The following is a 16,067-nucleotide window of genomic DNA, read 5'->3' as shown; positions in this document are numbered from 1 at the left end:
ATGAAGACCGTAGGAAATCTGAATAAAGTAGGGGTTTAACGAATAACAATGCGTCAATATGGGTTAATTGTGACAGATATCGCAATACTACTGTAAGATATTAATGATAAGGGGAGCAGGGTGTTTGGTGTATGGGAACTCCATAACCATCCCTGTCACTTCTCAGTAAATCTCAGTCTATTTTAAAATAAAAAATTTATTTAAAAAAGAATGAAAATATAATGCCATTATGGAAACCATAAATATTTAAGAGGAGGGAGAAGCTAAAACAGCAAAAAGAAAAAAAAGAAAAACAGGGTGAAGATGTAAAAGAGAGCAGGGCTACTTAATTAATTAGCTAATTAATTAATTAATTTTAGTTTCAGGAGTAGAATTTAGAGATTCATCACTTCCATACATCACCCGATGCTCATCACAAGTGCCCTCCTTAATCCCCGTCCCCCATTTCACCCACCTCCCCTCCACCATCTCTCAGTTTGTCCTCTATCGTTGAGAGTAGCAGTGCTATTTTAAAGAAAAGAGGACAGACTTTAAATGCCATTGGAGAGATTAAGGAGGATAAAGAATTGTCAAGCTAAAAGCCCACTAAAAATCGCAATCATGTTCAATCCTGAGGAGCTGAACCAATTAGCAGAACACACAGTCACAGAAGACACCTCCATTGGAAGGAAGCTGTGCCTCCCAGGAGGGCATAAGTCACAGAATGCTCTTCCTGAGACTGGGCCCCTCAGCGAAATTCCTAGCAACGCTTACCTCTATCCTCTGTCACATGGAAGTGAAAAATTCTTCACTACAGATAAGGTCTGTGGTTTTATGCCTTCGTTACTACCATAATCCCCTGACCACTCACAAAACTGCGGTTACTTCACTAAAAAGAATCTGTCCATATTTGATAATCTCTCCTCGCAGGTAAACCCCAACCCCTAAAACCAACAACCGTCAAGGGAATTTCTCCGCCCCTACCCCTCTATTTCCGTGATCAAGCAGTAAGGCATTTTCTTTCTTTCTGTAATCCTCCTCTCCCCGTAACAGTTTAAATTCAAGTTTAGACTGAACATATATTCGCCTTTCGGAAAACAAAATGAAGCAAAACCCTGTGAACCTACCTGGGTCTGTCTTCCAGCACATTCGATACAAACCCACAAGGACGAATGCAGAAAGTGTCACTACAATCAAAGCAATCACCACTGGCAAAATAATACCTAAAAAGTATTGAAGACATTGTTAATTCGAGCGGCTACTGGATTTAACAGCAAGGAGTTTACGGAGCAACAGCAGGCACGCCTCCTTCCCTCTTTAAACCTCACTTAATTAAACGTGACTATATTTTCGGCAAAGAAGATTTATCTGATTCAAGTGTTTTACTCTAGTTGTCATTTCTGACATATCCACTTGATGTCAGTCTTGCAGCCTTTTGAAATAAAGTTCCAAGCCTACGGGAGCTGGTTTCCTCACCTTCTTAGAGACTGGAGAAGTGCGGGATGGAAAACTGGAGAAGCCGACAATGTCTTCTAGACTATAGTCAGACCCACATTCACATATTATATTCTTGACTACTTTATAAGAATGTTACTGGGATAGAGAGAGAGAGATCCCATACTGGAACTGCTCTAGTCGTGAGGCTGGCTTCCTAAAAAACTCAGAAATTCTTAATTTCTAGGGAAATGAGTGGATTTTTTCTGTTTAGTCGTAGAATGCACATATATGGTATATGATATGTACGTTTCTGCTAAAATGGAGCATTTCTTTGAAGGCCATTTTTAACATGAGGTTAAGTTCTGTGAAGGTGAACACTTCATTTTTATGGAGTTCTCTGCCTGTGCACTTACGGCTTATCTTTCCATAATAATATCTTAAAACTGGAAAAGGCATAAAATAGCGTAAGGGGACATAAATGGATATCAGAGTGGATATGATTTCTAAAAATGAGCCCATGGTTCAAGAAAGATGTAGTGTGTATGTGCCCACACATTTGAGAGCGTGGTGTTGTGACAGTAAATTGGGATGAGTTTTTATTCAGAGGAAGGTCTTGCTGTTTCGGTTTGTTTTTTAGCATCTGTCTTCTTTTGTGACAATCATTGCACAGCTTAAAACAACAGTGATGAAAAGACAAAGCTGTCATAGTCATACAAACCAGGGATGTAGAAGCCATATTCATTAGTTAGCTGGGTATTCTCTTCTGCTTGCGTATGTGCTCCTCGTATTTATCCAATTTTCTGTAGGATGGTTTGTACTTCCAGTGTTATAGTTAAATATTTGTTTCATAATAGACCTTGAGGGAGATCTGAGTGCCTCCCGAAATGAGAGTGCCATGTATTAGCAGGTCGATAAATGCAATGCTGACTTACTGAATGGAATGGCTTTACCTAAATTTACATAAGCTTTTATCGTCGGCTTCACATACATTCATCTTATTCTTAATTTCTAGGGAAATGAGTGGATTTTTGTCTATTCAGTCCTAGAATACACATATATGTTCCATGATATATACATATGTTTTTGCTAAAATGGAGCATTTCTTTAAAGGACATTTTTAACATGAGGTAAAGTTCTGTGAAGGTGAACAATTCATTTTTATGGAGTTCTCTGCCTGTGCACTTTGGCTTATCTGAGAATAGCCTCATCAATTCACTTTGACCCTCCGTGGTAATTGCTTAGCACTAGGGCAAGAAAAAAATGCCAAAGCTGTGCTCATTACAACCAGCGCGATAGTAGGAAATCCTCAAAACAGGTGGTAGGTAGGTAGGATTATGATGAAATTGCAGGTTCAGTAAAGTTGATAAAAGGCTGTCTACAATCGAATCCTCTCTGTTATCACATTCGAACATTTTGCATATTTGTCACCATGAAAGAAGATACGTCTGTTACTCACCCGAGTAAGAGGGGCTGGCGGAAGAAGAGCTTGCATTTTTTGCATCCTCAGTACCTATTATTTTAAGAAAGAAAAACAGTAAGTCACTTGGTTGATGGATGCCAATCCTCACTATCCTACCCCCACTTCCGTTTAAGGAAGCCTCTGTGATCTCCAGGTGTGATGCTTCAAGAGGAAGCAAAACCTCTCTCATTCTTAAAAAAAGCTCTGTTTTGTAAATTGAGATTGGCAGGGAGTTAATGTATACAGTTTGATGAGTGTGGACAAATGCCTTCACCCGTGAAACTATCACCACAATCAAGGTAAGACATCTATGTATCACATTCAAAGTTTCCTGTGTCCCCGCTTTAGCGCCGGTGTGCAGTTTTGTTTTGTATTTCAATCCTACCTCGATAAAGCTGTTGAAAAAAGATTTGTAGGATTTTCTTGGTGAGAAGGGATCAAGTAAGCACATGTCCACGCTCATGCACACAGAAGTCATACCTTGCAACTGGGAGTTGTTTCCTGGCGTTGTCACTGAGACGGAGGGTAATGTGCTGGTATGAGGAGATGACGCATCTGAAGATAGAGGGCTACCTGTAGGGAAATCACAAATCCAGTCAGATGAAGGTATTAATTCCGCTTGCTGAATTGCTTTGCAGATTTTAACAGCTTGCATTTCTGAAGACCTATGAAAACTGTTTACTGTTGAATCATACGATACACACAATCGTACACTAAATCATAAGTTCCTCTATTCCTCCTGTAAAGATGAATAAATTTGGAATCACGAAACCTGGATGTCAGTATCACATCTTTAAGAACTGGCCGGGAAAACTGACTGAGTCTCTTATCCTAGGCTGCGGTCTGTATCACCTGCTGCGTGAAATTCTTGTGGGATGCAAATCTATTCAAAAGCAGTAGTCACATTTCGGATATTACAACTTGGGAAATAGAGATTTTCTTTCCTAACACACATATTTAAAATAGACATTAATGCACAGGACTTCAGATTTTATCCTGTTTCTTAGTGAAGAAAAGATTGCAACTGAGGCTTTGGTTAAAAGGATTGGGGAAGATATCAAGGAAGATTCCTTCATTTTCATCTTTAAACCTCAGTAGTTGTCTACATTTATGTGCCTTGTCTAGAATAACTGTGGCTTGGTTGCATTTCCACCACTGTTTCATGCTCTTTTCTTCCAAAGAAATTGTTAATTTTAAGTTTATTATTATTATTAATTTGTTTGCTTAAGTCAACATCTGCCATTTCCACCAGAAGGACTGAAACAAAAGTTACAAATAAAAATGCATTATCCCACATCCACTCATCTCAACACGTCGTAAGGAAACACCAATATGTAAATGCTTTATGAGCTTATAGTATTTGTTCTTGTGAATTTGGGATAAAACACAGTTTGTATTTAGAATGATTTTGAAACAGAATTATTTTCCAAACAATGTAGTTTAAAATGATTTTCTTTGATCACACCTGTTTGCCTTGTCTCCCTGCTCAAGTTTAAGCTCCTGTAGTGTGTAGGCCGTAACTCCCACCAAACTCCACATGGAGCTCTGGCTGCGGGGGGTCTGCAGTGAAATGGAGCTGGCTGCTTGGCCGAAGCAAGAGGCATCCCTTATAATTATGGCCCCCTTAGGAGTATGGAGGACGTGTATAATTGCATCAAAGAAATCGATATTGCCTGTGACTGCCTTGGATCCTTCCCTCTGCCACCACAGCCCAGCACGCACTGCATGCTCATGCATTTTTGACATCTGTGGGGGAAGAATAATGTTTAGAGTCTGTACTGTTCTTGCCATGCAAGAAATCTGTGGGAGGAAGCTAGATATATGCCCATAAGAACAAAGAAAAATGTCAGGCTAGTGCACTCAACAGGCAGAAAAAGAAATATTAAATGAAAGAGTGGGAACTAGCTGAAACCTTGGTACTTTTAGTTGCTTTTTCCTGTGTCAAGTGTTTTAGTGAGGACGTTGCTCTTTTGATTGTGTTGGTAGAGAACAAGGTGGCTGATGAAATTTCCAATGGCAATTAATCCCCCTGGGATTTCCCAAGGGTTAATTTTCAAGACTCCACACCCTATCTCACTACCTTCTCATAGACAAGCTAAGTGGTTACAATTCTTAATATGACCTCAGTGGCTTAGATGAAAGTCCAAACGTTCTTACTTAACGCATGTTGATTGTCCAGTGCCAACTGTTATTACGAATGATCCCTAGGGTTGGCAATAGAGTTAACCTTCTTGAAAGAATTTATTGGCTCCTTGGACAAAGATTTTAAAAATTTTAAGATTTTATTTATTTATTTGGCAGAGAGAGAGGCACTGAGAGAGGGAACACAAGCAGGGGGAGTGGGAGAGGGAGAAGCAGACTCCCCACTGAGCACGGAGCCCGATGTGTGGCGGATCCCAGAACTCTGGGATCATGACCTGAGCCGAAGGCAGACGCTTAATGACTGAGCCACCCAGGCTCCCCCGCCCCCATTTTTTTTTCTTTTAACTGCAACCTTCAATTAATAAATCATTTCTGGGGACGCCTGGGTGGCTCAGTCAGTTGAGTGTCTGACTCTTGATTTCGGCTCCGGTAGTGATCTCATGGGTCGTGGGATCGAGCCCTGAGTTGGGCTCAGCACTCAGTCATGAGTCTGCTTCAGATTTTCTCTCCCTCTCCCTCTGCCCTTCCCCCTACTCATGCTCTTATTCTCTCTCTCTCTCAAATAAATACATAAATATTTTAAAAATCATTTCTGGGGTGCCCAGGTGGCTTAGCTGCTAAGTGTCTGTCTTCAGCTCAGGTCATGTTCCCAGGGTCCTGGGATCCGGCCCCGCATCAGGCTCCTTGCTCAGCAGGAAGCCCGCTTCTCCCTCTCCCACTCCCCCTGCTTGTGCTTCCTTTCTAACTGTGCCTCTCTCTCTGTCAAATTAAAAAAAAAATCTTTAAAAAATCATTTCTGAATCCGGTACACCTACACATATACACACACACTGACACACACTTTACCTCTATAATGTGTGATGCCTTCTGTTATCTTGTTTTCTATTGTTTTTTATTTAATTTTTCCAATATTGGTCATAACCCACTTTTGGAAATTAACTCGCGGTTTGAGAAACACTATTAACATGCTTATATCGATGAAATTATTATTCTTGACTTAATTCATAAATTGTGGCCCTAAGGGAACGCTTTCTGTGACTAATGTAGAGGGATGCATGATGTGTTCAGAGCTGAGGGTCTCTGTCGATTACGTTGAGACTCAATTATGCTACGTTAGCGCTCAGACTGCATTGGCAGGAGAGGTTCAGGAGAAGTGTGGTGGAGTAGTTAAGAGCATGAATCTGAAGTCCGAGTAGGTGGGTTCAAATCAGACCATAGACCTTGTTTCCTGTAGACTACTGGGCAAGTCACTTAACCACTTTGTGCTTGGGTTTCCACAGGTACAAGTGGTGATTTTAATAGTTCTGTGCCACAGTGTTGTAAAGTTAAATGGGTAAAATTAAATTCAAATGGCTTAGAAAAGTACTTGATACTAATATATTTATACTATGTTATTTTATAATAATATTTTATTATTATATTATTTAATAATATTTTTATTATATTGTGATTAGGCCTCTAAAGAGTTGTACTCTTCAACCAAAGTCAACTTGTCCCATTTTTTCAAAAACTCTTAATGTAAAAATATATGCAATAGACAATTCAGACACCTCCGTGTTTTTGGATGCTTCTTTTCTCTAACCAGTTATTAGAATAACTGGAGTATATAGCACTCTTAGGTGACATAAATTTACTGTGGAACCCTGACTTTTGGTGATTATAATGATTATTTAATCACAGATACATTGTGTCATAATTTTTTGAAGATTTTATCTATTTATTTGACAGAGAGAGAGAGAGCACAAGCAGGAGGAGCAGCAGAGGGAGAGGGAGAAGCAGGCTTCCTACTGAAGCTCAAGGTGGGGCTGGATCCCAGGACCCCGGGATCATGACTTCAGCTGAAGGCAGATGCTTAACCGACTAAGCCACCCAGGCACCCCTGTTGTGTTGTAATTCAAACGGGGTTTACAAGCCAGAAAACTTCAACTATAGTCAGTGTAATTGACCAAGCTTCCCCACCTGCTTTCCAAATTCATCGCTGTGTTCTTGCTGATGCCATGCCTCCCCCAGGCTGCTCCCAGCCAGTGACTAAGCCTACCAAAGATATGAAGGCAGGCTTGTTCCTGGGAACCAGAAACTCCTCTGAGGAAAGACTCAGGCTAGAGGAGTCCCTGTTGCCCTCTTAGAGGAGGGTATGTAAGATTCATAGATATTAATGGGAGAAAAGTGTGATTGGCAGTAGAGGATAAGACATTCCATATGAAAAAGAAAATAAAACTATATATTCTGTTTTTATTTCTCGTATGTTGCCTACACTTCTTTCTACTATGTGGACACTTAAAGTTAAGTACCTGAGGGGCTAAACTCAATTGAATTGAATGATTGTTTCCTATGATTTGTAAATAATTTGGACTTGTGTTTAATTGCAATTTGATGGATTCATGTCTCATTTTAAAAAATAACTTTTCAGCATTTCACACAATAAGTCATTCCTTCTTCCTTGACACCATTTCTTCATGTGGCTTCCAGTAGGAGCACTGTTCATGGCTTATTCTTCTTGGTCTCTGGCTGGTTCCGCTTTCTGTCTCTGACTCACAATCTTAGAGGCTCATGGGGCGTAGTATTTGGTCCTCATCTCTAACTACACTAATCTCTTTGATGATCTCATTCAATTTCAAGGCTTAAATACATCAATCCCAGTGATCTCCAAATTTATATTTCCAGCCCAGATGTCATTCTTAAACTCTAGATTCATAAAGCCACATGCTTACTCAGCAAATAATAAACATCTTAAATTCAACATGTCCAAACCTGAACTGCTGCTTTATCTGCAGCCTTCCCATCTGGCAATCATTCCCTCCAATCTTTCAGGCCTAAGACTTCACAGCTATTTTTGCCTCATCTTTTATAACCTATCCCACATGCAGGATCAGCAGGAATATCTATTGGTTTCTCCTCCGAAATATATACAGAATTTGGAGACTTCATGAGACCTACCCTGTGACTACCCTGGCCCACCCTAACATCATCCCTTCTCCTGGAAAATTTCCAAACTATTTTTGCTTCATCTGAGAGTCTCTCCTTAGCTCTCAGATTTATATTTATAAAATATGAGTCAAATCATGTCACTACTTTGCTCAAAACACCCGATGTTTCTCCATTCCACTTATGGAAAAAGCCAAAGTCCTTGCGATAACCCTCCAAAGCCTAGGCAATGTGCCTGGCAAATCTCCTGGCCCACTTACTCAGTGCTAGTGCTGAAACGCACTGGGCCTCTCCTCAAGTTCTTGCACTGCCTGAGTGCTCTTCTCTCCCGGATTGCTTTGCTGCCTTCCTCGTATTTACTCAAATCTTTTTAGGAGAGCTTACCTTGACCACTTTTTTTAGTCCTGCAAACTGGTCCCCGTATTTCTTCACCTCGTGAACCCCCCTTTCTACACTGCTGTGCATTCTCTCTCGACACATTGACCACCTTCTAACTAAAACACTTGAAGACAAGGGTAATATTTTGCTCACTGATGTTTCCCAAATGTTAGAACAATGTCTGGAAGTGGGGTTCATAAATCTTTGCTTTATGGATAAACAAACTTTTTGGCAGAAGTGATTAGTGTTAAAGATGAAATCGATTAATGAGCATGCCTTTTGTATCTTCATATTTGAACAGGTACATGTTTAAGATCATTGTATCATTAATATCTTCATTCATTCTACAATAAGAAAAAATAGACACCTACTCCAGGTCAACAGGAGATATTGAAGGAAATAGAGTGGAATACAAGAGGTAGTTATCGCATTTAAGGAGCTTATACTCTAGTAGGGGAGGTGAGCAGCACAGCCCAAAGTGGAGAGATGTGAAACAAGAAATAAAGAATAAGACAAAATAATATGTCAGGGATCAAAATAAGAGAGCCTATGTCATTGCTTATTGAATTTTACCTAAGAGCTAACTCTTAATGAAAAGGATCTGAGGATCTTAAGCAATGATATATACCACAAGATGAATACAATAGAAATAGGAAATCAGAACCACTGCAAATGGATGAAATCAGCAAGTTCCTTCTAAGAATTAATACCAAACATTAATACAGTTCCTGGTGTTCCTATAAGAACTGACTCTGAGCATCCTGACACTCAGGGAAAGGAAGCACAGTCTACTCCAGGTATTCATTATCAGAGAAAAAATGGTTTTTTCTGTAAGTAAGCGGCATGCAAGTGGTGTGGACAATAAATGCTATGAGTACGGTTGGTACCATTCTGTGTTTTGGGAGGGGAATATGCTGATACGATCCCTGAAGTCTCTTCTAGCTTTAAGATGTTGGATTCTTCTCAAGGTTCCTTTCAATCCAGATTTTGTCATAGCTAGAATGTATTTTCACCTATAATGGCATGCCCTGTCTAAATAATGGGCAAAGTATCAAAAGGGAAGTTCTCTCTTCTCATCAGGCCTTACCTTTCTGACCTTGGTGTACTTTTTTTTTTTTTTAAGATTTTATTTATTTGAGAAAGAGTAAGCGCACAAGTGAGGGGTAGGGACAGAGGGAGAGGGAGAAGCAGGCTCCCCACTGAGCTGGAAGCCCGGCACAGGGCTCCATCCCAGGACCCTGAGATCAGGACCTGAGCCAAAGGCAGATGCTTAGCCAACTAAGCTACCCAGGCTCCCTGACCTTGGTGTACTCTTAAAACAATGCAAAAAAAAAAAAAGTTTTATCTCAAATTTCTTTCACTTTGCTTTGGGTCATCAATGCGACTAACCTTGGGAAACAGAATCTTCTAACCCAGTGATAACTGTGAATGGAGATTTATTGACTTTACATAACTTGTACAATTATATGTTGAAGAAGGATGTATTTTTTTTGTGATTTGAATATGAATAGTTATTAATTTCCAGAAAGCCGTATACAATACCCAAAGAATGAATGAGGCACTGTGTTAATCATCTGTTAATCATCATCATCTAATCTTATTCTGAAATAATTTTAATCCTGTGCTTTAAACATGAGAAATACTATGGTTTGGAAGTAAGACATAAACCAAGTAGGACTCAAAAGCCTTTCTTTTCCCTTTTCATTTCACCAGGTAACCAACAGATGTTAAGTGAGTTAAGTTCATCTGACTTGTTAACGGCATCATTATCAATGAAAACAATGAATTTTTTCCTCAGCTTTCTGAAGGTTTAGAGCGTTCTTACCCTTTCCCTAACATAGAAACATCATCTTATCTTAAAGTCACAATTTGAATAATATGACCTGAAAACACTGAAATGCTTTATAATATGTAACTGTGTCAGTGTTATGCTTTCTGAGAATATGAGGGTAAGCATTTCAAAATATGGACATGAAAATATTAAATAGGATTTTTATCTTCAAACCCTTTTGGGATCCTATTGTCAGGCACTGTTCTAAGTGTTTTATGCATACTAACTTATTCAATTACTGCATTGTAAATATTTGTATTTTACAAAGTGGAAACTGAAGCTCAGGGAGATTAAATGATTTGCCCAAAGTCACACAGCAACTAGGCAGCAGAGTCAGGATTTGAATGCAGGCTCTGGCGTCTGTGCTGTCGGACGTGACTATGCTGCTTGCTGCTGCATTTCTGCAGGAATGAGGTACCAGTTCCTGCCTCTTATTTTGGTTACATAAAATATAGTCTATCTCAATTTAGACGCCAATCGAGACAAACTTCTTCCATCAAGACAGACTAAACACCTCCTTCCTGCAATAGGGCCAAACCAGACCATGCAGGTACATACAAGAAGACGGAGAGAATTGTTCCTAATATATTAAATAAAGCACACTGTAGAGTTTATAAGGCACACACCATTAGTAATAACATTGAAACGTATTGGTTCTTAAAGTGAATGCTGGGTAGCTAATCCGTTGAGACTCTGAGTTCCCATGACCTTTCGTGTAGACTAGAGAGGCACAAGCACTTCTTGGGGACTCCACAGACTTCTGACCTGGAGAAGAAACCATTTAGCTATGCCCAGATTTATACAATTTCCTAAGTGAAATTTTATGGCAGACCCCATCACATCAATATTGACATCTTCCATTACTGAGTCCTTTTATTCTCAACTGACCTTTTAAACGCTGTAAAATTACCAAGTTAAAAAAAAACCCGTAAACCTCTAGATCTTGCTTTGCGACAGGTTTATTTCTAGCTGGAGTGGATTCTGCCTGAACAACTGTGGCAAGATTCTGTTATTCAAAGTTAGAATACTCAGATAAGTAACTTTCTGCAGAGAAGGACTGATGCCTCACGTTATATGAATTCCTAGAGGTCAGCAACCGATTCTCAAGCATTACATAGGGTGTTGAGCACAATGAACATGCCCGGCTGGAGCGTTCTCCTTTCCAAAGGCCAGTGGTCAGGTTTGGTAGGACTTGTAATGTCTGTTTTGGCTTCTAACTTTCCATCAAAATTAATGTCTACAATGCAATCGAGGTTGTGAGACACAGTTAAAAAAAGTGAAGAAGATGGGTACAATGAGACCGTTCTCAAGTTGTGCTGATCACTGTGGGAATGTGGTTGCAATGATTAAATTTATGTGTCAACTTGACTTGGCCATGGGGTTCCCAGATATTTGGCCAAGCATTAGTCTGGATATGTCCATGACTATGTATTTTTTGGATGATACTAACATGTGAATCATTAGACTGAATAAAGCAGATTGCCCTCCAATGTGGATGGCTCCCATCTTATCAGTGGAAGACCTGAATAGAATAAAGAGGCTGATTCTCCCTCAGTAAGAAAGAAGGAGTAAAGAACAAACTCTCCTGCCTCATTGCCTTGAGCTGGGACATTGGTCTTCCCTTGCGTTTGGACTCAAGCTGAAATATTGGCTTTTTCTGGGTCTCAAGCCTCCTGGCTTTCAGTCTGGAACGGACGCCATTGGCTGTCTTGGTTCTCAGACCTTGGACTGGAACTACACAACTCGCTCTCCTGGGTCTCTAGGCTTCCAGTCTCCTGGCTGCAGATCTTGGGACGTCTCAGCTTTCAAAATGCATGAGCCAACTCCTTATAATAAATCCTTATACACAGCTATATAGGTTTCTCTGGAGAACCCTGAGTAATCTGGTTGTATTTTCCAGAAAATTGAGGGCAAATGGTTTATTTCTTTCCCAATACACTGAGGCATGTTGGTCCATTTTTCTTCAAATCTAAGGTCTGTTATCAAAGAAATCAAGAGTTTCATTTTCAAGGACACATTATTAGCTCTGCTTGTCTGTGGAAAATGATAAGGCTAAAGAAAAGTGAATTCCATCATCGCTTAAAATTGCTGTGATGGCCATATGATTCCTGCATATATCTCTAGGGAATAAATAGCCCTGAATCACTTTTTCTTTGCATTTCCTCATTAGCTCTGAACTCAGAGCTAGAAAAATGAGTAGGCAGAATAATCTGGAAGCTACACAGTCACTTCTTTCATGAACCTTTTCCTCCTCTTCTTTAAAGTGCTTTCCTATATCTGATATATTACACAACCACAGCTAAAGGGAGAAAACCATCTCTCCTTTCTCCAATCATAATCTGAGGTTAAGAAGTTTGAAGTTTGTCTATGACACATCATTGTAGACCTATATGGCTATGGAGTTATTATAGGTTTTTTTTCTTCTCTCTCTCTCTCTCTCTTTTTTTTTAACCATGCTGACTAGTTTCTTGGTAACCCTTAATGGCAGGCTTCAGGTATCAGTCATAACTCTTAGCTAGTCTTACATGTGACAGAACAGAAGGACTATTTATTAAATGCCTGGGTTAGTGGTGGTTGGTCGAATATACAGTTCTGTGTATTTAGTATAGTACCATACTAAATTTGTGGTCTTACCATATATGTTACAGTCAGTAGGTGAAATTTGACTTTCCCACAGACTTCAGACATTAAGCAGGAATTCCTCATGCTTAGCATCGTTAAACACAATGATCCACCTCATACTACCTTTCCTCTATTGAATGGAATGAATGGCCATGTCTTCAGACCTTGATTGATCATTTCCCTACTACTATGACTATCTTTCTTTATTATATCTATGGACAATTTCTTATAATTGATGCTTTATGTACAATTGCCTTACTTATTTTGCATTCCCACAAAAGTTTTTATGTAAAACAATCATCAATTTTTATACCCTTAATAATAGTTTTTGAAGTCAGTGGTGAAAACATAATTTTTTCAAGAAAATGAAAGCTGGCTGCATAATACGAAAGAAAATGCCAAATGTGAGAATGACGTATGATCTAATCAAAGGCTAAATGCATATTAGCTCATTTTTATAAAAAGAAAGCAGTAATAATAATAATTCTGCACGCTAGAATTCTACTTCAACTTCTACCTAGAAAAGAAATGTTAATTATTTCAAGTAAGATGCGATTCTTGCTCATATGGGTGACTTTCACAAATTTGGTATTCGAACATCTTTGATAACAAACAAATGACTGAACAAACAAAGAATTACAGTTGTCAACAGATGTGCAATGAACACCTTGTCATTACACTTTTTTTAAATGAGTCTGGATTTAGCCTTTACCCATAACATGTATCTCTGAAGTTAAGACTGACTTTGCTCACAGTTTGTAAAATCAGTCTCACTTCTTTTTAATCCATTGTTCAGATCAATGATGTGTTTATTATCTGTTTTAGGGGATCTAGTTTCTATACCTCAAAATTTAAATAGTGTAAATGGGCTTTTTATTATAGTTAAAAATCAACTAAAGTTAAAGCCGACATGTTGTAAATTCATCTCGTAAGGGATGCTACAAACCCTCCTTAAAAGGAGCTGATGATTTGGACAGCTTCTCAATTCTCTTCCACCTGTAACTTCTCCTGGATGACCAGTCCATGAAACAGGAAGTACGGACTTCTCCAGAACAGTGCAAACCATCAGCCAATGCAAAGCTGCACTGTTTGCTTGGATGCACTGTTTTGTGTTTTGTTTTGCTTTGTTTTCCCAGTGCTTTTTCTAGTGCATTTCTAGGCCAGGTAAATGGAAATAAGAATAAAAAACTTTAGCGATGAGGTGAAATAAAGAGGATTAGTATCAAAATAACATTTTTATTCATGAGATATACTGTGTAGAAGATAAATAATTAAAAGCTAACGGCACAATCATTTCAGTTTTGCGTTCCTCGAGCACATTAGGCAGAAGGCAGATGTGAGGGTCATTTAGCACATTTGTTGCGAAAACAGAGTGGGTCATGACTTTCATGGCTTTATTTTTCTGACTTGTTTTAAGTTATGTGACCTTCTAAGTTTATTTCACATATTTCTCATTTTTATATATGCCAAAAGTGACCAAGATTGAGAACCTAAAAGATTTGTCATTTATAAAAGTACGAGGTAGGAAGTAGGAAAATAAAAGTCTCCCAAGTAATTACGATTTCAAAACAACAGAAAGATTCAACGGTACCATCTCCCCCTGCCCAGCGATCCTTTCCAATGCCTGCCGCTCCATCATCCTCAATTTATTCAGTTTAAAACTTCAGATAACAAAACACGAGCACTTCTTGGAGTGATGATATTTTAGGCTGTTAACTGTGGTTTCTAACATCAGCTCCCGGGCTGCCAGGATCAGGCTGGCAGGATCAGACAGAGAAGACAGTCACGGACACACTATACATCTAGGAGAGGGCAAGCCAGCCGCAGAAACAGACCGCAACAGCGGGCTCTGGGCAGAGGACTTCGTGCATTTACCAGGCTTGGTTCCACTCACTCCAGCCACAGACCATTCAGGCATATCCTACGTTCTGGTCTGCATTCTCTCTCTCTCTTTTTTTTTTTTCAAATGCAAGTTCTCCTAAACATTTTAGTTGCCATGTAATGTTTTCCCTTGCACTATTTTCCCCTGCTCTCACACTGACTGATCTCCTTTATCTCATTTTGGGGATTTCACTCATAAATATTCTCAGAGAGAAGAAAATTAACTTACCTGGTATTTCTGTTGTTTTGACTGAACTCTGATTCTCAGCTATAGAGGAAAGAAAAGAAAAGAAAATCACTAGAAGTAAATATTGAATACCAGATGTGCTCTTACAATTGTTACAAGTGGTAAATGGATATAGATCCCACTTCATTTCTAATTCACTTTCCTTCAAATCATAAAAGCACACAGGCTTCATGGTTAGAAAAAATTCAGAGCATGGGCCAGCTAATTTTTTCTTAAAGGGCCAAATAGCAAATATTTTAGGCTTTGTGGGTCTTAAGTCTCTCTTGTAACTATTTAACTTCACCATCGTAGTGTAAAGGCAGCCATGCACATAATACCTAAGGAGTAAATATGGCTGTATTCCAAAGAAACTTTACTTAGAAAAATAGGTGGGGTGGTACATTGGGCCTGTGGGTCATAGTTTGCTGAATCCTGTTTTAAAGCATCTGGACCAACTTCACATCCTCAATAAACCAGGATACTGCAGACAACTTCAGATCTTTTGGGAGGGGCTTCATGAGAGGCACTGCCATGTGTCGTATTCCCAGGAAGATATGACGCATCTCCTGACTTGAGAAAGTTTCAGGAAGGTCCCAACAGTTACTCAAACTTAGGGAATTCCTTTAAAGTAAATGTAGTTCAGATGACTTTACTACAACAAAATTACTTGAGAAAATTATAATCAAAGATCACTTTAACAACTTTGTGTATATGTACCGTGAACAAATCTGTCATGTGAAAAATACACAAAATAATTTTAAAACAAAAGTAAGCCCATTAATGATAGTTCAAAATACCCATTTGCCAGTGCATCTGGGTGGTCCCATAGGGTAAGCATCTGACTCTTGATTTTGGCTCAAGTCATGATCTCAGAGTAGTGGGATCAAGCCCCTAGTTGGGCTCCACACTGCTTAAGATTCTCTCTCTCCCTCTGCCCTTTTACCCCTGTGCGCTCTCTCTCTCTCTCAAAAAAAAAACCAAAAAGCAAAAATCCATGCCTCCTTTGTGCGTTCACTTGACCGTCTCTCAGCATCTGAAGTTTAACATGCTCAAAACAGAACTCCTGACTGGTATCCCCTAAATCTGCCTCTTCCCTTGCTTTCTTGGTTCAACGGATGGTGTCATTGTCGCCCGGCTACACGGGCCAAGAAATAGTGGCCTTTCTTGATGCTCCTTTTTTTTTTTTC

At 39.3% G+C, this 16,067-nt stretch overlaps 1 protein-coding gene across 1 annotated transcript in view; it reads right to left on the bottom strand.

Annotated features, from left to right (window-relative positions):
* Positions 1-16,067, bottom strand: part of EMCN (endomucin) — a 97,423-nt gene that overhangs the window by 18,332 nt on the left and 63,024 nt on the right. Inside the window, exons 5-8 of the mRNA XM_040625439.1 lie at positions 14,884-14,922; positions 3,356-3,448; positions 2,873-2,926; positions 1,107-1,202 (exon numbers count right to left, since the gene is read on the bottom strand). Of these exons, the coding sequence (XP_040481373.1) occupies positions 1,107-1,202; positions 2,873-2,926; positions 3,356-3,448; positions 14,884-14,922 (282 nt within the window). The remainder of the gene's footprint in view (positions 1-1,106; positions 1,203-2,872; positions 2,927-3,355; positions 3,449-14,883; positions 14,923-16,067) is intronic.

This window comes from Ursus maritimus, unplaced genomic scaffold (genome assembly GCF_017311325.1).
Source record: "Ursus maritimus isolate PB19 unplaced genomic scaffold, ASM1731132v1 scaffold_8, whole genome shotgun sequence".
Lineage (NCBI taxonomy): Eukaryota > Metazoa > Chordata > Mammalia > Carnivora > Ursidae > Ursus > Ursus maritimus.
This window is presented reverse-complemented; position numbering and strand designations above follow the sequence as displayed.